General features: G+C 38.3%; 2 protein-coding genes across 2 annotated transcripts; both read right to left on the bottom strand.

Moving 5' to 3' along the window:
• Positions 1–2,736: 2,736 nt before the first annotated feature.
• Positions 2,737–4,422, bottom strand: her7 (hairy and enhancer of split related-7). Its single transcript, XM_032559320.1, has 3 exons — positions 4,280–4,422; positions 4,060–4,152; positions 2,737–3,950 (listed from the first exon to the last, which is right to left on the bottom strand). Exons 1-3 carry the CDS (start codon positions 4,322–4,324, stop codon positions 3,429–3,431), a joined length of 660 nt encoding a protein of 219 aa, XP_032415211.1. The 5' UTR covers positions 4,325–4,422; the 3' UTR covers positions 2,737–3,428.
• A 3,567-nt stretch (positions 4,423–7,989) lies between these two features.
• pbx2 (pre-B-cell leukemia homeobox 2) lies at positions 7,990–17,221 on the bottom strand. Its single transcript, XM_032559046.1, has 8 exons — positions 16,922–17,221; positions 15,590–15,663; positions 12,851–13,095; positions 12,235–12,425; positions 11,446–11,581; positions 10,411–10,552; positions 10,205–10,293; positions 7,990–8,759 (listed from the first exon to the last, which is right to left on the bottom strand). Exons 1-8 carry the CDS (start codon positions 17,161–17,163, stop codon positions 8,679–8,681), a joined length of 1,200 nt encoding a protein of 399 aa, XP_032414937.1. The 5' UTR covers positions 17,164–17,221; the 3' UTR covers positions 7,990–8,678.
• Between the last annotated feature and the right edge of the window lie 978 nt (positions 17,222–18,199).

The following is an 18,199-nucleotide window of genomic DNA, read 5'->3' as shown; positions in this document are numbered from 1 at the left end:
GTCAGTTCCAACAGGTAATCAAAGCGCAAATGGAAGCTGGTGTTTCGCTTTCCCACGAGAAAAAAAAGCAGGAAAAGGTTCCGAGAGAAACTTCCAGGAAAATTAAAACTAGGAATAATACTGAAAAACGACTACCGAAGTGCTTTAGCGATCTTTAGTATTTCTTCAACTTTTTATTTAGAAAATATCACATAATAAAGTTTCGCTTTCATGATTTTTATCATAGTCTACTGTGTTACATTCAGTAGTGAACTTTCACAATTAGGGAAACGTTTACATGCAGATCTTTCAAACTTTAAAGCCTTAAAGCCTTTAGTCTGCTCTCCACCAAACTAAGCACATTTCTTGTCCTTTGAAATGCAGTTCTCAGTAGACACGCGTGGAAAACAAACGGACCCTTAAAAGGCATCTGATGTTAGGATGGAGGCTGATTACCATGAAAACAAAGGCGAGCATTTCCACTGACATGTTGGTATCAAATATTTATTTCGCATATGTAAAGCCTTGAAGTGAAGCCATTTATACGTTTGCATATAAAGACAGTACATCAAAAAATATATTTGCTGGCTTTAATTAGACACAGACGAGCAGGTTGGTTTAAAAGCTAAATGTTTGTGAAAATGTATTAAAGTTTATAACTTATACTTAATACATTGTCTTAAAAAAGTATTCACACTCCCTGATCCTTACCACTAATATTCCTATTCCATTTATATTTTTTTGACATAGTTCATCACCAAGCAAAGAACAATTGTCAAGTGGAAACAAAATGATGATCTGTCAGTCAAACCTCTCACTGCAGAGCAGAAGAGGACAGTGGTTGGTTTTTAGACCTTTGGTGAAGAAGATAAAATCAGGGGATAAGATCAACCAATCACTGAGCTCCCAAAATGAAGGAAATAGACTCTGATAAATCGGCTGGCAGATAAATCGATGCACCTTTACTTTTTACAATGAAATTTATGCTCCTTGTGCTGAAATGTGCTCTTTTCTGCTGCTCACCAACATGTTTGACCTAAATGTGAAAACAGAACCTAACCAGTTTCTGCTACATAGAAGCTGCTCCCTGCTGCTGAATAAATGAAACACAAGCTGTTTGGGTTTAAGATGTTTATTATAAGTCAAGAGTGAGAATAATAATAAACAGGCTTAGCATTTGTACCTTACAGGATGCCTGTTTCATAAAAAGATTTAAACTTAACTTTGCAATTTAGAAAATTAATCTTAAGAGAAAGAAGATAATTAAAGATTAAAGAAAAGTTTTATAAAATAAGCTTTTGAAGAAAGTACAATAAAAAAATCCCAATTTAGTTTTTTGTCACTCTTAAATGTTTTGATTCATAGAAAACAAAATCAGAGAAAGATAACTTGAGTAGATATATATAGAAATCAAGAACCTGTCTGACAATATGAAGCAGGCTAAAAGCAACACATCAGACCCTCATCCAAAGAAATCCAAGAACAGATGAGAAACAAAATCAACGAAATCTAACAGTTTGGGAAGGGCTACAAAGCCATCTTCAAATGAGAAAAGGAAAGTTCATTTAACACATTTTCACCAACAGAACAATTCAAAGTTCTTTTCAAGATTACAAGAAAAATAAAACAACAAGCAAACAAACAGCTACATGTTATTAATCAAAGGCAATTCTAAGCAAAAGAGGGTTTTTGTCTTGATTGAAAAGGAACTCAGTGTTTCAGCAGTTTTCCATTTTTCTGTAAGTTTGTTCTAGATTAGAGGAGCATAAAAATTAAAGCTGCTTCTCCATGTTTGGTTCTGGTTTGTTCTGGGGACACAGCAGAATGGAATCCATAGTTAGAGCACAACAGGTCTTTAAAGCCATTCAGTGACTTATAAACTATAAATCATGCTGACACAAACATTGTTTCCCATTCACTGTAATATATTTTTAGTCCTTTAACTAGAAACAAAAGTCGCCTCAAAACTGATGAAAGTCAACTTCCAGACATGAGTTAAATGAACTCAATTTAGAAATATGCTAAAAAATGTGAAACTTTTAAACTTTCATTCTACTTAAAAATTCATTATTTTGTGGAGTTTAATAGATAAGTGCATTTAATGCAAGGGTGAGTTTGATTCAGACAGAATTTGTTCCCTAATGAACAAAACCATAATTTGGAAAATGTGTTATGGATTTATTGATTGATCATCTGTGACAAAAAAAACCAACTGACAAATTTGTAAGGAGACAAACACTTTTGTACAGTTTACTACTACTTGGTTTTCTTTAAATTTTTTATTTGTATAAATCTGAAAAGTGTGGGGTGCATTTGAAAAGTGTGAGTTAACACTTTGTAGAACTAGCTTTTCCTGCAGTTACGGCTTTTATTGTGAACTGAGGGTTTCTAAATCAACCGAAATCAACTAACAATTCTATTTTTGATGTTATACGCCTTTAACAATGACACTAATCCATTATAAATGTTAAAATTGAACGGTCTCATCTACAAACTGAGAAACTTATTTCTACAGTGATTCGTCACGAGAAAATATTAACTTGTTTTTCTATTTGACTCTATATATGGTAACATTTTTGCTATTCTTCATCATTAGAAAATGAAGACTATTTGTTGTCCTTGGAGTGACGACTTCACCTGAGCTTTTATTGCACAGAGTCTTCACACCTGGATGTTTTAGCTGAGCAGGAAGTCCTGCTTCACACCTAAAGAGATCTACCACTGCAGACAAAAAGCCTCCATGTTAGAGGGGGAAAAAATCACTTTACATGTCTTTTTACATTTTAAAAAAAGTTTTATTGGTTTCTTTATATATAAAAAAAAAACAGAATAATGCTCACCATAGGGAGAACAGCAGAATAAATTAGTGTGCAAAACAGACAAGATAAATGTGAATATCTTTGGGACGGGGTGTGTGTTATTTTGTACTCAGAGCTACAGATGTCGCTCATGCGGCAGATATGACGGCACTTAGATGGAAAAACTGAGGGGCTCTCTCCCAAACTCAAACCTCCAGGTTCCACACCTGGAAATGTGACGGACGGAGACTCGATCATTATTCACACTAGTATCACTGACTCTAATCACACAGGTCTAGTAGTTAAAGGCACAGGGAGGACGGATGTCAGGGATACTCACCTATCCAGTCGCTCTTCAGCACAGCAGCGGTGCCAGGCGGCCGACCCAGAGGATCCAGATCCGGTCCTGGTCCACGAAAATCCCTACATGGCCGCCACACTGGCTGAGCTACTGGAGGGAGTCAATCTTATCAAAAAATACTACAGCACAACTACTACAAAACATGAAGTTTCTTTTACATTATTTACAGGATTTCAGGTGTGAGCTTAGAGAGAGACGAGAGTTAGGATATTCTTTTGAGAGCAACATGAAAACAGAAGCAGTTTTAATGGAGAGTGGATGGTTATTGAGAGTTCTGAGGGTTCTGATGATCAGGGCCAAGGTCTCCACAAAGTCTGGCTGAGGGTCCCGCTCTGGGACGAGCTCTCTTTGCTCCCCGGCCTCTCCGCTCCCATCTCCAGCCCGCTTTCCTGCTGAGGCTGCTGGGGAATTGTGGGGAAGCTCTGCTGGGCTGAGAATCTGCGCGGCCAAGCCGAGGTGCTCGCCTCTGAGGCCTGCGTCTGCTGACTGGACCTGGATCTCAGCCTCAGCATGTGGAGCAGGGACTTGGTGTGGGTCATGGAGGTGGAGGTTCTGATGAGGGCATCTGCGGAGTGGCTGTGTGAGCGTGGGAAGCGGGCAGAGAAGGTGGCGTCGAGGACCGGTCCGAGCCAGAGGCCTTTCCCTTCAGGCCCCAGGAACTGCGACGCCCTCTGCAGGCAGCTGGAGAACCCGTCCTGGAAGGAGTATTTCTGGCCTCCCATCTTTTCCCTGCGTTCTTTGGCATTTTTTTGCAGGAAGAGAACAGTGTGCTCCAGAATCTCAGCTTTCTCCACCTTCTGCTGCATCCCTCCCTGCAGCAATTACAGTTAAATAGACTTAATAACAAGCACTGCAGAAAACATGATCGTTCTTGTGTTGTATACAGAAACTAAACATGTCTCCACTTTAAATCTTATTTACTTGTTGAGGCTCCTGCAGCAGCATGGTCCTCAGACGCTCCAGACTGCAATTCATTCTCTCCCTTCGACGTTTCTCCACCTGAGATTTCATCAGCTGGAAGCAAGCAGAGGATTGACCCAAGTTTGGGGATCTCATTTAAACATCCTTACATTTAGCTCTCTGTAAATAAAACCAAAAATGTTAGTATTGCTGCAAAAGTTGCATGCATTCTCAGTAGTACCTTTCTTTTCCTTGTTGCATCATCAGTTTCTTGCAGCAGCTTCATTTTCCTGGACCTCCCAAAGTTCTGTTCTAATCCAGGAAAAGCTGCTTCCTTCCCAGTCTGTGACTGATCAGGTACTGAGACTCAGGCCTCTTGCTTCTGCTTTTACCACCTCCCAGCAGGCCCCTCCCTCCTGCTCAGGCCCCTCCTTCCTCCAGCCCCTGCAGACCTTTACAGCCCCCGGATCCGCCCCTGGACCCCCACACCCACCAACTCCTCATCAGTCAAGTTACATTCCAGTTCCTCACAATGCTTTGTTTTTATGATAAAAGTAAGCAAATCCTACAGATTAAAATCCACTTATCTCAACTTTTTACCACAAAACACAAGAGCACAAATAAATATATGAAAACATGACCAAACAATTGAAAAAGAAAAGTGTAATGCAAGAAATACACTCTCAGGTTTTCAATTTTTCCCCCTTTGCAAATTATTTGTGCATTTCAGTCTGACCAAAAGCATTTTGCTTCACGACAATAAAGTGGAATAGAAAAAAACTAAACTTCATGAATTTGTGTATCTGAAACATTTTTAATGACCATTTCTTCATTAAATCAAAGCTGAAAATGTTCAAAATGCATCTGCTTTTCAATTTTGCAATCAGTTAAAATAAAAATAAGCATCATTCTCATTCTGACACTTTGTGACAAACAACTTCAGGTTTGTCACAAACTGTTTTCTTTGTGGTTTCAGCAGCTGAAGAAAAAAAAAACACTTCATTTTCATCAGTGGGTTTGGAAATGTTGTAAACCATTGCGCATTAAGTATGACTTTAAATCTGAAATTATTTTTGTAAATTATTCTATATATGAATGGCGTAATTAACACGTTTACAAAACTTTAACACTGCTTAGTGTTGGTACAACTTCAAAATTAAACACATTTTATTGGAGTTTTGTGTTGCAGATCAACAAAAATAATTTTGTAAAAATGAAGTGAAATTATATATAGTTTCAATTTTTAAACAAATATATTAAAAGTGTGGCTTGCATTTTCAGTCCTCCTCTCATTCTTAATCTAAGTGTTTTGTTGTTGAGCCACTTTTTACTGTTACTTCTGCAAACCTTTTGCCAACTTTGCACATTTGGAGACTTTAATTGCAAAAAAAAAAGAAACTGAAAATCCTCCTGAACTTTAACTAGGACATTTTAACACATGAATATGCTTTCATCTATTTTACCTCTGGCTGTATGTTTAGGGCTGTTTTCCTGCTGCATGAAAATCTTCAATCTTTTGCAACTTCTAACTAAAATTTCCCCCAAATATTTATTTATTTAATCCATTAATTCTCCATCAGCTTCTCGGTTCCTGCTAAAGAAAAGAATCCCCTCAGCACTCTAATGCCACCACCATGTCTCAAAGTAGCTATGGCTAAAAACTGCGAATCAAATCGCAATTTGTATGTCTACCCATCCATTTTCTAACACCTTGTCCCTAGTGGGGTCGGGAGATGCTGGTGCCTCTCCAGATAACGTTCCGGGCGACAGGCGGGGTCACCTGGACAGGTCGCCAGTCTGTCGCAGCAATTTGTATGTCTTCTTTCTTATTTTACTGAAAGTGAATAGCTGTCCCGGATTTCATTTTGGCGAATTAGAGATAAGTGGGTACACTTTCTAAATAACTTGTTAAATCATTTGAAAAAACACAATAGTTTCCCTTCCACTTCATGGCCATATCTGCAGCTCATGTCTGAATATGCAACAGTAACCTGATTTTTCTTTTTTCTTCCTTTGACTCCTCAGAGTGTTTCATCTTTTCACTTCTCTCTGTCCGCGAACCTCCGGCGAGTGCCGACGCGTCTCCTTTCACGCCTTTTGCGTTTCCGCACGCAGGCTGTAAATGCGGGTTTTGCATTCGCGCCTCCATGTCACTGGGGTGCACACGTGCCGTTTGCGCCACTGTCTCGTGCTGGCGCGCCGCTATTGTTTAACGTTCGCCTTTGATGATGCGGAGGATCGCCGTGAGAAAAACAGAGGAGGTGATTATGCACGCGTGACTCCTTTTTTAAATTCATCATTTGAAGCCCCCCTTACTTCCCTAACCGGTGAGCCTGGCACTTCTTTGCAGATGCAGATCGACATTCAAACACGTGGAGTCCGACACATTGTAATCATACGCGTCACTGCGCACAGTTACCTACTTTCTAGTTTAATACTGCGTTTAATAAACTTAATGTTGTATGAAAGTAACAAGATTTAATATTTTTGGAACATTATGTATGTTCCAAAAATAATAGAAACCCAAATTTAGACTTGGAAATACTAATATTACAATTAATCTAACTCCCCATTGAGATTAATAAAGTATCTTTTCAACTTGAATTGAATATTCTAGGCTGTATCTCTCTTCCTTGGCTCTAGTGACGTTTATTAGACAGTTAATTGACAGGAAAGTGGGTTGGGAGTACCCGGGTACGACGTCGTATTCGTACGACAAAAAACTCCGAAATTTTGAGTTAATTTCAGAAATTTTCTTTAAAGAAAACATGAAAATTTCTGAGTTTGAAAAGTCGAAAATTTGCGTGGAAAAAAACCCTGATTAATCTCAAATGATCAAAAGTCGAACATTTTTCGACTTTTCGCCATCTGCCACGACCGACTGGAGGTTTGAGAAGACAGAGCAGACCCACAAAACAGATGAACTGATGCAGGATCATTTTCGATGTTCATTAAAGTAAAAAGTTAATACCAGAAGAGGGAGAAGGATTAGTCGATGGCAGCATTATATAAGTCGATGCCCTCCTGCAGGAAGGTATCACAACCAAAAGCAACGCCAGACCAGATGTAGTTTCTACGGAGAGAAAAATGACTGAGAGCAAACAAAAAGTTAACAGTTGAAATAATAGCAAATAATAGTAGAAGAAGAAAGTGAGAAAAAGTGGTCAGTTTGTCCTCCAGTAGCCTAAGCCTGTGGCAGCATAATGTCTAACTTTAAACTTTGTGAAAAACTAAAGTTTCAAAATGAAATTAACTAGCTGGTCAAGATCACTCTGTAAACTTATATAAAAGCAAAACTTCTAGGAATTTGTGGTGTCAATCAGCACAATGCCAAAGTGAAAAGACCTTAGCAATAGACATTAGACAAAAACCTGCTGCAGCTTATCAACCTGGGAAGAGTAAAACACTTCAAACTGATGAAATGTCCACCATTCTAGATAGAAACATTATTCACCATTAAACACCTGGGAGTCAACCTGCTGGCAAATATACCCAAGGTCAGACTGGGCAATGTTTAAAAAATGATAAAGCAGACATTGTTTCCAGAAATCAAAGCATTTTTAGCACAAACACCTCATGTGAAGCTACAAGCTCAAAAGATCATGCGTCAGGATCCTGCCCAGCTTTGGGTACGTAACACAAGCCCAATATCTTCCTTTTATTTAATTTCATGGACTTACAGTTTTGTTTAAGAAAGAGCTTGATTGAACTCTTTTTTTCCCCTTTCTATTCAGCCATACTGTCTTATCCAAACTGAATAAAACAATACATCAAACATTTTCAGGATTAATCAAAGTTCTTTAATAGATTGCCATAAGGTGTGACTGCTTGAAAGCAAAATCCATGTTGTTCTAAGGCTGTTCTCTTGTGAAAATGTGCCTTCATGACCTCTGGTGTATCTTTTTCTAATCCGACCACAAGGTCTGCACAAAGGATGAGTGGCTCAGCAGCTGCTTGTGAATACAGAGAGTCTTTATTGTAAAAGAGGTAGAGAGAATACAGGTGTTTCACTGTACAGAAAAAAGACAGCACTGTTTTTACTCAGTCAAACCAATAATATGGACTCAGACACGCCTCATTCATTTACAGGGACAGGCCAGTAAAAAAGAGAAAAGGAGGAACGAAACAACACGAAACAGAGAAGCAAACACACAAATCTTTGGATTTTTCTCTATTGCCCTCTCATTCACTAAATGCACTCCCTCTCTCTGAGCTGTTAAAACCAAAACACTTGTTAAACTAATAAAAATATTAATAATATTAATAAAAACGATATAGTGTGCTAAAAACAAAAGATAATGCGATCCCACCTGTCACATCTTCCCCACCACAAATACATTTTAGTAACAAGTGGAAAACAAACCCTACGAGCCCCGATGATAAAACCCAAACCCACATGCACTCAACACACACTCACTCTACCGTCTGTGCACTCAGCTAATCATACAAACATAACGATGACCTACGCTGGGCGGCTTTCCAAACAAAACAAAACCAAAAAAAAAAACAACGAACATTTAAAATAACCAAACATTATACAAAAACAACTGCAGCCAAGTGGGAAGGGTGATATCATTCTGTCTGTCTTTTCCCTCGTCAATCTTTCTGTCGTTCTGTGCCGGCGGGGCGGGGCGGGGCCATCAGTCGGAGTTATCCGAGTGGTCGGTGTGGGGTGAAGTGCCGGAGGGGGGCGAGGTCCGACCCTGCCAGTTTCCGTTAGTCTGCGGGATCCAAAGAGACAAAATCAACATCAACAAACCGCATTGTGCAATAAAAAGTATACTTGAAAATCGGTATACTTGATTTTCAAGTATACTGAAAATCAATCTATGAATTTGCATATAATCTCTTTTTCCTCCATTTCTTGTTGGGTTCAAAGCTCCCACCTCTGTAAAAAAGGAGCCTGTAACATTTTTTTACTCTCTGGTCAATTAGTTTTATTAAGTGTTTGATTTTAGAAAGAAAATAAAATTCTGCAGGTCAGACCTTTAAAACATTGCATTTAGAAACTGGTATCACTTAAATCCTGCTTGGTCTAACTGGCCTCTGCACATTAATGCATGTCTTTTTTGGTGTGAAGGACTTTGGATAATGTCAACATCTGCCATTTTCTTTTCTTCTTTTTGTGGCACTAAGCAAAAGGTAATGTTGTAAAATGAAAAGATCTGACAATATTTAGAAGGAAAGTATGAAAAGAAAGTATGAACAAGCTTTTAAATCAATGTCGCTAAGAAGAAAATATTGGTTTTCTGGTACTTTGGCAGTGAAGTAAGAAAAAAGTAATGCTAAGCAAACCATCAGTTCAGCTCAGCAACAGGTTTAAGTGTTTTTTGTCAAGTAAAATTATGTAAAATAGATTAGTGTGTTAATAACAAACTTAATCCCAATTTCTGTCAAAACTCATACCCCTTATCATACTCCAACAGCTTTCTTATGATAGAGTAATCTCCAAAGGCTGAGACGTTAAAAACAGGCCATGACTGTCACATGACTTCCTGTTTTCTTTTTATCACAGCTGCCTACCACACATAGCTAAATATTTCTCAATCAATGACAGAAATGTTCTGATAACAACAGTATTATTATTTTATGACAGTGTTCATGCTTACAAACAATAAAGACTCTTTCATTAGTTACTGGAAGAGTGATCAGAAAGTCTACTGTTTTTGTTTGAATCAGGTGCTTTCAAACCTGAGGTGTTCAGTCAGTTTAAAACAAACTCTGGATGCTTTCTCAGAACTACTATTCATATGACTTTACCTGAAACAAAACCCAGAAACAAGTATGTTTCTGTAGGAACTATAGGTATGGAAACAGCCGCACAGTGTCAGATTTGACAAGATCTGGGTCCTTCTTGAAAATATTTTCAAATATTAACATCAGATCAGTTCCTTATGACCTCCATGTCTAATTCTGATCCCAAAACTCAACAGAAAATACTTCTTTCCCATTCCATCTAAATGTATGAAGCAGCAGCTCACATATGCATGTCTGTTCAGGAATGTATCTTTGTCGCCCTCTTGTGACGGGTTGATGGACAACAACATCGATCTGAGTAACAACATCAAGCTTTGCCTTGAGAGAGATGTCTGCATGCAACTTTACTGGTTTTGATCTTTAAATGATTGACAAGCAAGTCACAAAATAAAGACACGATCTGCAGCACCTGCATCTGGTAGGTGGACTGCTCGCCGTTCACAGATGGAACCCCGAGGAACATGTCCGCTGAGCCCGACAGGGAGAACGACCCCGACCCTGAAAACGAAGAAAAAAATCTTTCGTTTTCATCCACAGCATTACATCTCTGTAGATTTTTTTCTGTGTAGGAAGCTGCTTAGCTTCCTAACAGCGGGAAGCTGTACCGTCTCGTACCTGTGGAGTTTGGAGTGTGCGGAGAATCGTCTCCCTGTCTGGCTCCTAAAGCCGTCTTCATGGCGTAAAGGTTGGCCTCCTCTTGGAACTTGCCGATGTTTTTCTTGTAGCGGATTCGTTTGTTGCCAAACCAGTTGGAGACCTGGGTAAAAATGATTGAAAAAATAACACCCAAATTATAGTTTTCTTACAAATATAAATACAAAACATGTGGTTTCAGCTATGAGTGTTGAATAACAGATTTGTTTAAAAAGTTCTGCTGGTTTATTTATACATGAAGACTTTAACAACCTGCCGAATAACAAACGCTTGTGATTTATGGCAACAAAAACAGAAAGAAAATTGAAATGAGGAACTGGAATCTCGTATCAGCAGCATCATTATAATCTCATGAAAACCAAAGAAATAAAGAATCATCCCATTATTTCAACTCAATGTCTGAATAGAATCCTGTTTGAAACACCTCACTACAGGAAAGGAATGTGCAACTTCTGACAAACAAATCTTGCTATTTTACCCATTTTCAACATAATTTTCTGTTAAGTTTGGAAAATTCAGGCAGTTATTACAAATTTATAACACAGATTTATTCTCCAAATAAATAAAATATGTAGTTCAGCAGACTCCTCTGTGAACGTTCACTTTCTTAAGGTGTTAAGGATAAAAGAAAGGTCAGAAACACATCAGCTGTGAGCTCATCTCGACATTTATCACCTCAATCTTTCTGTTGCAAATGTCTGACTCTAAATATAATTATAAAAGTTACAAGTTTCTGACTATAAAATGACAGAGAAACTTTTTGTTGAACATGATAAATTTAGCCTTTAATCATAAATAAATGCTCATTTGCATCTTGTAAATATGCAACCTTTCAACATTAAAGAATATCCAACTTTTTCTTGTAAATATGTGAATCATCACAGTATTTCAGACTTTTTTGGTGTAAATTTACTTTCCAATTTTTTAAAATATATTTTATCAAATTTTCCGTCACATCCTGCCAGCTCGTCTCTTTCCATACGGACAGCGGCTGACCTGAGAGACGGTGATTCCACACTGTTTGGCAAGTTCCTCTTTGGCTTCTTCGCTGGGGTAAGGGTTGGACAGGTGGGAGTAGAAATACTCGTTGAGGACCTCTGTGGCCTGTTTGCTGAAGTTGCGCCTCTTACGCCTGAGGAGAGAGAAACATGTGAGCTCTAACGGAATAAAAACTGAAGAAATTACAAAATAAAAATCTAACAGGACAAACAACTATTCAAGCCATCTTTGACTGTTTTTTTTTTTATCTTTGACCAAATCAAACCTGGATTATTCTCATTTTTTTCATGTACTCAAAGTTTAACTTCTAGGATTTCTACACATTTTTCATGGAAAAACACATATTTTATACAAAAGCTCACAGTAAATGCATGGAATATATCAGAAAAAGAGATGGATGGATACAACAAAATGGTATATTCTTCAATATCTGGAAAACACTTAAAATTTCACATTTTTTCAGACTGCACATTTCAAAGACCTCTTTACATTATGCATTTATTACAAATCCTGCTATAAACATCAAATAGTCATTTGCAATGCTTTCATAAAACCCTTTTAAGTTATACTTGGAAACTCTTCTCTTCTAGTATCTAGATATTGTATCATCTAAGCCACAATGAGAAGTGGTCAGAGCCAAGTTAGCAAGAAGTTGTGTAGTGAGGTGAGACCACTATGAAAGATGACTGAAACAGGGCTGCTTGAACATTAAATATAAAGAAATGATGGAGAATCAGGACCATTGTATGGTGGATACCAAAAGAAAAATGGCCACAAACCGCTCACCTGGCATCCAGGAAGCGGGACCTCAGGATCATGACGGCCTCACACGTGCTCTGCTTGAGCTGGGTCTGGATGGAGCTGAACTTGCGGTGGATGATGGCCACCATGCGCTCGATCTCCCGCGGAGTCACGGGCCGTGTGCGCGACTGCTCCCTCAGCAGGTTCATGACGTGAGTGGTGAATTCAGTGCATGCCTGAGTAAAGTTGACATATGAGAGAAACAAAAGGAAGGGATTAAATCTATACTGGAGTTACCAACAATGTATCTGTATTGATTGTGAGGGAAAGGAAACCCTGAAAAGCTTTTTAAGACAACAAAGAGTTCTGAGAAAATTAGTTTTAAATAACTTGACATATGCAAAAATCTAAAATAGAATATTAAACAGCTGTGGAAAGATCTATTTTAGAAAGTTAACATTGCTAAATGTTGTGTCATATGGATTCCACTGAGCTGTGAAACTCATAATTATAAGAGTAAAAATAACTCCCGCCCTCTGTCCACCCACTCTAAAGAGGTATTTTCTGCGAATGCGTGGCCTAACATGCCAAAGGATTTACACTCCTGGAGGGTAGCGTCAGAACAGGCAAGCGTGTACAGGCAATGTCAGCGACACGGTACCTGCTCATACTTCTCCAGCTCAGTGTGGTAGATACTGCGAATCTGGCTCAACTTGCTTTTGTAGTCGGAGTGCTCGAGCGAGCTATCGGGCGACATCCCTCCGGAGCTGGTGGCGGCAGACACGGCGGCGGCAGCCCCGCCTCCTTTCTCCGGCCCGGCGACGCCCTCCGCCAGCAGCATGTTGTCCAAACGGACCAGCTGAGGATCCTGAGGCTCCTCCTCCTGGGTGTTCCTCATAGACAGGCCTGCCGGTTAGAACATGTTTGTGTTTTAACTCCCACTAAAATCAAACTTTTCATGGCACACTCCTAGTAAAAGAAAAATGTGTCCAAACACAGAACTTTGTGGTACTCCACCAGTAACCATGAAACATGAACAGACTGGAATCTGTTGGACCAATCAGATCTAAACCCCACTTGATTAGAGACTATTTTCTCCTGGAGACAGATACAAGTCATCTTAATCGAGAAAAGGTTTCTTAAGGAAAGGTTAAGAAACTTTAAAGTCTGTGATGTGTCCATTTACTAATGATATCTTAATCACGCCTAAATTCGGCGCAGTAATCTAAGGGAACACTTTTGTGAATAATTTGGTTGGGATGGGATCCAACATGCAAGACGAAGGTTTTCATCCAACAAGGTCTCTGCAATAAACTGCAAGAGGAGTGATTTGATTTGGCCTCCTGAAGACTGAAACAATCATGAGAAATATATTGCAGAAGCGAAACTGAATATTTAGGATAAAAACTAGACTAAATAATTTATGCACCTCTGCTTGAAGTTTGTTGGATTCTAATGAATTCCCAGCCATTGCCACACTCTTGCCAGGCTGTTTTATTAAATTTTAATATCTAAATACAAACATTTAATATCAATATATAAAACAGATTGTAAATTAAACGTTCTAAAGCAGGGAACAAAACTTCAGATACCACTGCTTATTTTAGTAGGGTACAGTTTTACTTACATGACTCAAGTCATCTTTTATGTAACTTGGTGTTTATTTTATAAATTATGGTCAATTTCAACTTTAACAAAAGAAACATTTTAAGGCAAGTTAACTTCACTACTTCTTTGCATTAAATTTTATATTAATTAATTTATATTCAGAATTAATATTATACTACAGGAATAGAACTGTTGCCCAGAAACACAGCTGTTTATTCATTCACCCTTCCCCCCATACTTATTCAGACAAGGAAGGAAGAAACTAAAAAAACATAAACCAAACTTTTCCATTCTGTTCATATCTGCATCTGAACTCGCTTTTATACTTCACACAATCAGCTCACTCAGAAAGCAACAAACCACAACTCAAAGATAAAACACCATCCTGTTTAGAGATCTCATCACCATCAGGAGGCTCTACTTGGTAAGCAATAACATTTCAGATGCCATCCATTAAAATCCTGTACACTAATAACATATTTCACCACCAGGATAGACTTTATTTCAACAACTGAGGTAGATTTAAATGACCAAGATAAAGACAGCTCCAGGAAAATGCCGAGCACAATGTAGGTTATGTTTAATCAATATCATTGCAATACGTTAACAGTGATATCACAATATTATGTTTTATGTTGGTTAAACCACTTTGCAGTTTGTTCTCTTTGTACAAACAGCTACAGTCTAGCCATAATTGTCTGCTTAGAAATGGGTTTATACAACAAAAAAAAAACTCTCCCACACAAGTTCATAGCTACTTATTTTGGTCTGATAAGGGTTACAATTCTCAGATATTTCTAAAGAGTCAACTGACTCAAAGGGTGCAACTCAATATTATGTCTCTGCATTTTCAAAAAAGCATTACTGAGAGTCATGTCAACTTTTTCAGAGACTTTTAGTTTTAATGGAGTTGAATTTTTTTTTTTCCATATTTTGACCACCACTGAAATATTGATAGTGGAGCAAATAAATAAAAATATCTGCAAAATTTTTCCTTAAAGACAAGCACTGAGTGACTGTTGTAAGTGTAAGCAGGTATGGTGCAGATGTTTACTCACAAATCTAAACATAAGTAAAGTGAAGTCAAAACCAATAAATTATGCTGATTTGTTTCAGTGCTCTATTTCTGTTATTTAGGAATGAACCTGCACCTAAATACATCCTGACACATCTAACAATTGCTCCTACAATTATGCATTACACAAACAGCAACTTGGTAACTTAATTTCTATCAAGACTTTATTAAAAAAGAACAAATATTCTTATTGAATTGGACATATATTTCAGAACTATGCTGCTTTCTGACAACTATAGGAAAGAGAGCAGCTTTATTTGGCAACATGACGAAATTAAAGATCTGATAATTTGAGCAAATGTGAGAAATAACAGATGTAAATAAGGTGGTAAACCCTGAGGTGGAAAAGCTGCACAATAATCAATATGCAAACTGACACAATATCTATATTTGTTTCAATCCATCAATCTATTACTAACTACTGAGTTTATTTGTTTCAGTGCTATGGTCAAGAGTAGGTTATAAGTTAAACAATGTGACCAAAACATCAACTAGATGTAGAGCGTTTATTGCAACTACTGACACAAATCTAAATAAATAAGAGCAACTTTTGTCTTTATCCTCGCACAAGCATTGTGTTTTGATCATATTATTGGCTTGTGATGACACCATATCAACGAGGGCGGCTGATGGTTGCAGTTGCACAGCACCACAGATCAACATCATGTTCTTGGTGACAGACAGCATTTATTAACCCTGTGTGTGTAAATAACCTACCCGTTTTTTCCTTGATCTCGCAAAGAACGCTGAACAATGCGGGCTTCATTCGGTGACAGTTTAGTGCGTGTTTCCTGCGGGACCCGAAGGAAACATCATGACTTGTTGGAAGTACAGAGAGCAATAAAAAAAAATGCTGACAGCATGAAAACTGAGCGAAAAATAAATGAAAGTTCTACAGCGACTACGTTTAGCAAGTTAGCAACACCGTTAGCTTTAAGTTAGCTTTAAGATACCTGAAACAGACAAGGAAATATATGAATGTAACCTCACGGAACACTGTAGCCAATATGTCACCCTCGTTTTGATGTTATGTAGTAAAATGTAACGCATTGTTGTGAAGAAATGCATTTTCTTTACGTTAAAGGTGTTAGCTGCTTTTCTTAGCTTTAGCAAGTTAGCCTCGATTAGCGCAGGCTAAACGCCGAAGTTGGCGTATGATTTGGAACAACAGTTAATGCCTTTAATTATCAGTTCATTAACAGTTCACCCGATCTAGCTTAAATCTTATCAGAATTATAGTAATCGTTTTCTCTGAACTAACCACAGGTTATCAAATACAACATTTTATCAATAAAAAAAATCTACCATGTTGACCACCTTAAGACATTATACAACTTAAAATGTATGGTAACTAAACAAGTTAAACCTTGACTGATTTAGTCTACATTAAATAAAGAGTCTTTCAAATACAGCTAAAGTTCATTGAAACAATTGCTTTCCAAGTAAAAACAAAAATTAGCAATCAATTATTCATTTATGAAAGCACAGATTTTTTTACACGTCATTAACTTTGTTTTGATTAGGTTACACCAGTTGAAGTACGGTGTTTTTTAAATGCACTTGAAAGTAATCTGGTCTAAATGCCAAGAAAAAAACATTTAAGCAACTGTTTTGCAGTTGAATGAGTTCAAAAAATATTTTACAAGATACACAAAGACGTTTAAGGGATCTTCAATCATAGTGGAAAAATCTATTTTGAAACAGAATTGTTTTAAAGCCCCTTAAAGAAACTTCGAAACGGAAGCCAACTTCAGTCTCGAGAAGGCTAACAATGGTTGCGATCAACAATCGCTGCTTGAAGGAAATGTGTTTTAAAACTAACATCAAATAAAAAAAGTCTCATTTTACTCCAACATCATATGAGCGCGAGCATATCATAACAAAAGCAGCTTTATTTTTATGAGAAGGCTAATTGTTTAGCTGCTGGCTAATCAATCTAAACAATAGAGTGAAGTTCAGGAAAGTTTCCCAAAGCGTCACAGAGGCAAAACAAAACGCAGCCACGGTGTCGGCAACTTTCTAAATTAAACAATCAAAGCTGTCACTAACTTTGCTTGTGCCTCGTCCAAACTTTGGTCGGTGATGGTCATTATTTGCTGCAGTATGTCACCAATATCTCTGCGGGTTTCATGTCCGTTTTCTGTGCCCTCGAGGCCCGACTCGCCTCCGTCCGACCGGTGCTGGGAGGGTTGATGAACCGAGTTGAGCGCATGCATCCCGGGGTGGCCGCTCACGCCGAGTCCCCGGCCGTTGGATGGCCCATTGCCAGTCAGAGGCTGCTGTTGCAACATCTTTGGCGACGCACAGTGGCGACGACTGCTGCCCGACTGCGCTCTCACAGGCAACACAGCATTACCCGAACCGAGGCATCTCACAGAGCAGGGTCCCCTAGCGACTGACAGCCAAAAGTGCAAAACAGGCAAATGTGTGGAGCTCAGAGAGTGCACGGAGAAAAAAATAAATGCAGACAAAATATTTATATTTTTGGAAATACATATTGTTATCATAAACAAGCTCTTTGCATCAGAATCCCATATGCATGAAACTGCACAGTCACATTGATTGCAGTAATCAATGTGACTAAAGATAAATGCATGCATGAGTTTCTCTAGATCTTGCTGAGATATTAGTCCTTTAATCCTGGAAATATTCTTTAAGTAATAGAAGGCCGACTATGCTGTCTTTTTGTGGCTCTGAAGGTTCAGGTCAGAGTCCATCACTACACCTACATTTCTGGCTTAATTGCTGGTTTCCAGCTAAAGTTGACTCTAGATCATTCCTCTAAAGGTCTAAAGATAATAACTTTGGTTTTCTTTCTGTTCAGCTGGAGAAAGGAATGGCACATCCACCTGGTAACATTGTGTGTATTGTCTGCGTAGTTATGATAGATAATCTTATTTCCTGTTATAACCTGAGCTAGTGGGAGCATATAGATATTAAATAAAAGGGGTCCTACCTTGGGGAGCCCCATATGTGACCTCTGTCCGTTTTGATGAGAAGCTACCTATTGAAACAAAGAAATCCCCTTTCCTTCAGTAAGATTCGAACCAGCTGAGTATTGGACCGGAGTAGAGTTGAGTAGTGATCCAACTCTTGGTACTTTTTACTTTTTGTTTTGAGAGAGGGCAGGAAAGAATTTGCAAATGAGCAGAGAGGTTTTGAGGGTGAGGAGAAAGGTTTGAGAGAACATAGTAAATGTCTGAAAGAGAGCAGAAGTTTTGAGTACAAGCATTACAAGTTTTGACAACAAAGCTATGAAGTCCTGCTTTCAGACTGAAAATGTGTGCTCTCCACTTTTGATGGAAAAATTCCCCATATACAATCACA

The sequence above is a fragment of the Xiphophorus hellerii genome, chromosome 3, assembly GCF_003331165.1.
Source record: "Xiphophorus hellerii strain 12219 chromosome 3, Xiphophorus_hellerii-4.1, whole genome shotgun sequence".
NCBI lineage: Eukaryota > Metazoa > Chordata > Actinopteri > Cyprinodontiformes > Poeciliidae > Xiphophorus > Xiphophorus hellerii.
Note: the sequence above shows the minus strand (reverse complement) of the source record. Positions and strands in the feature narration are given on the sequence as shown.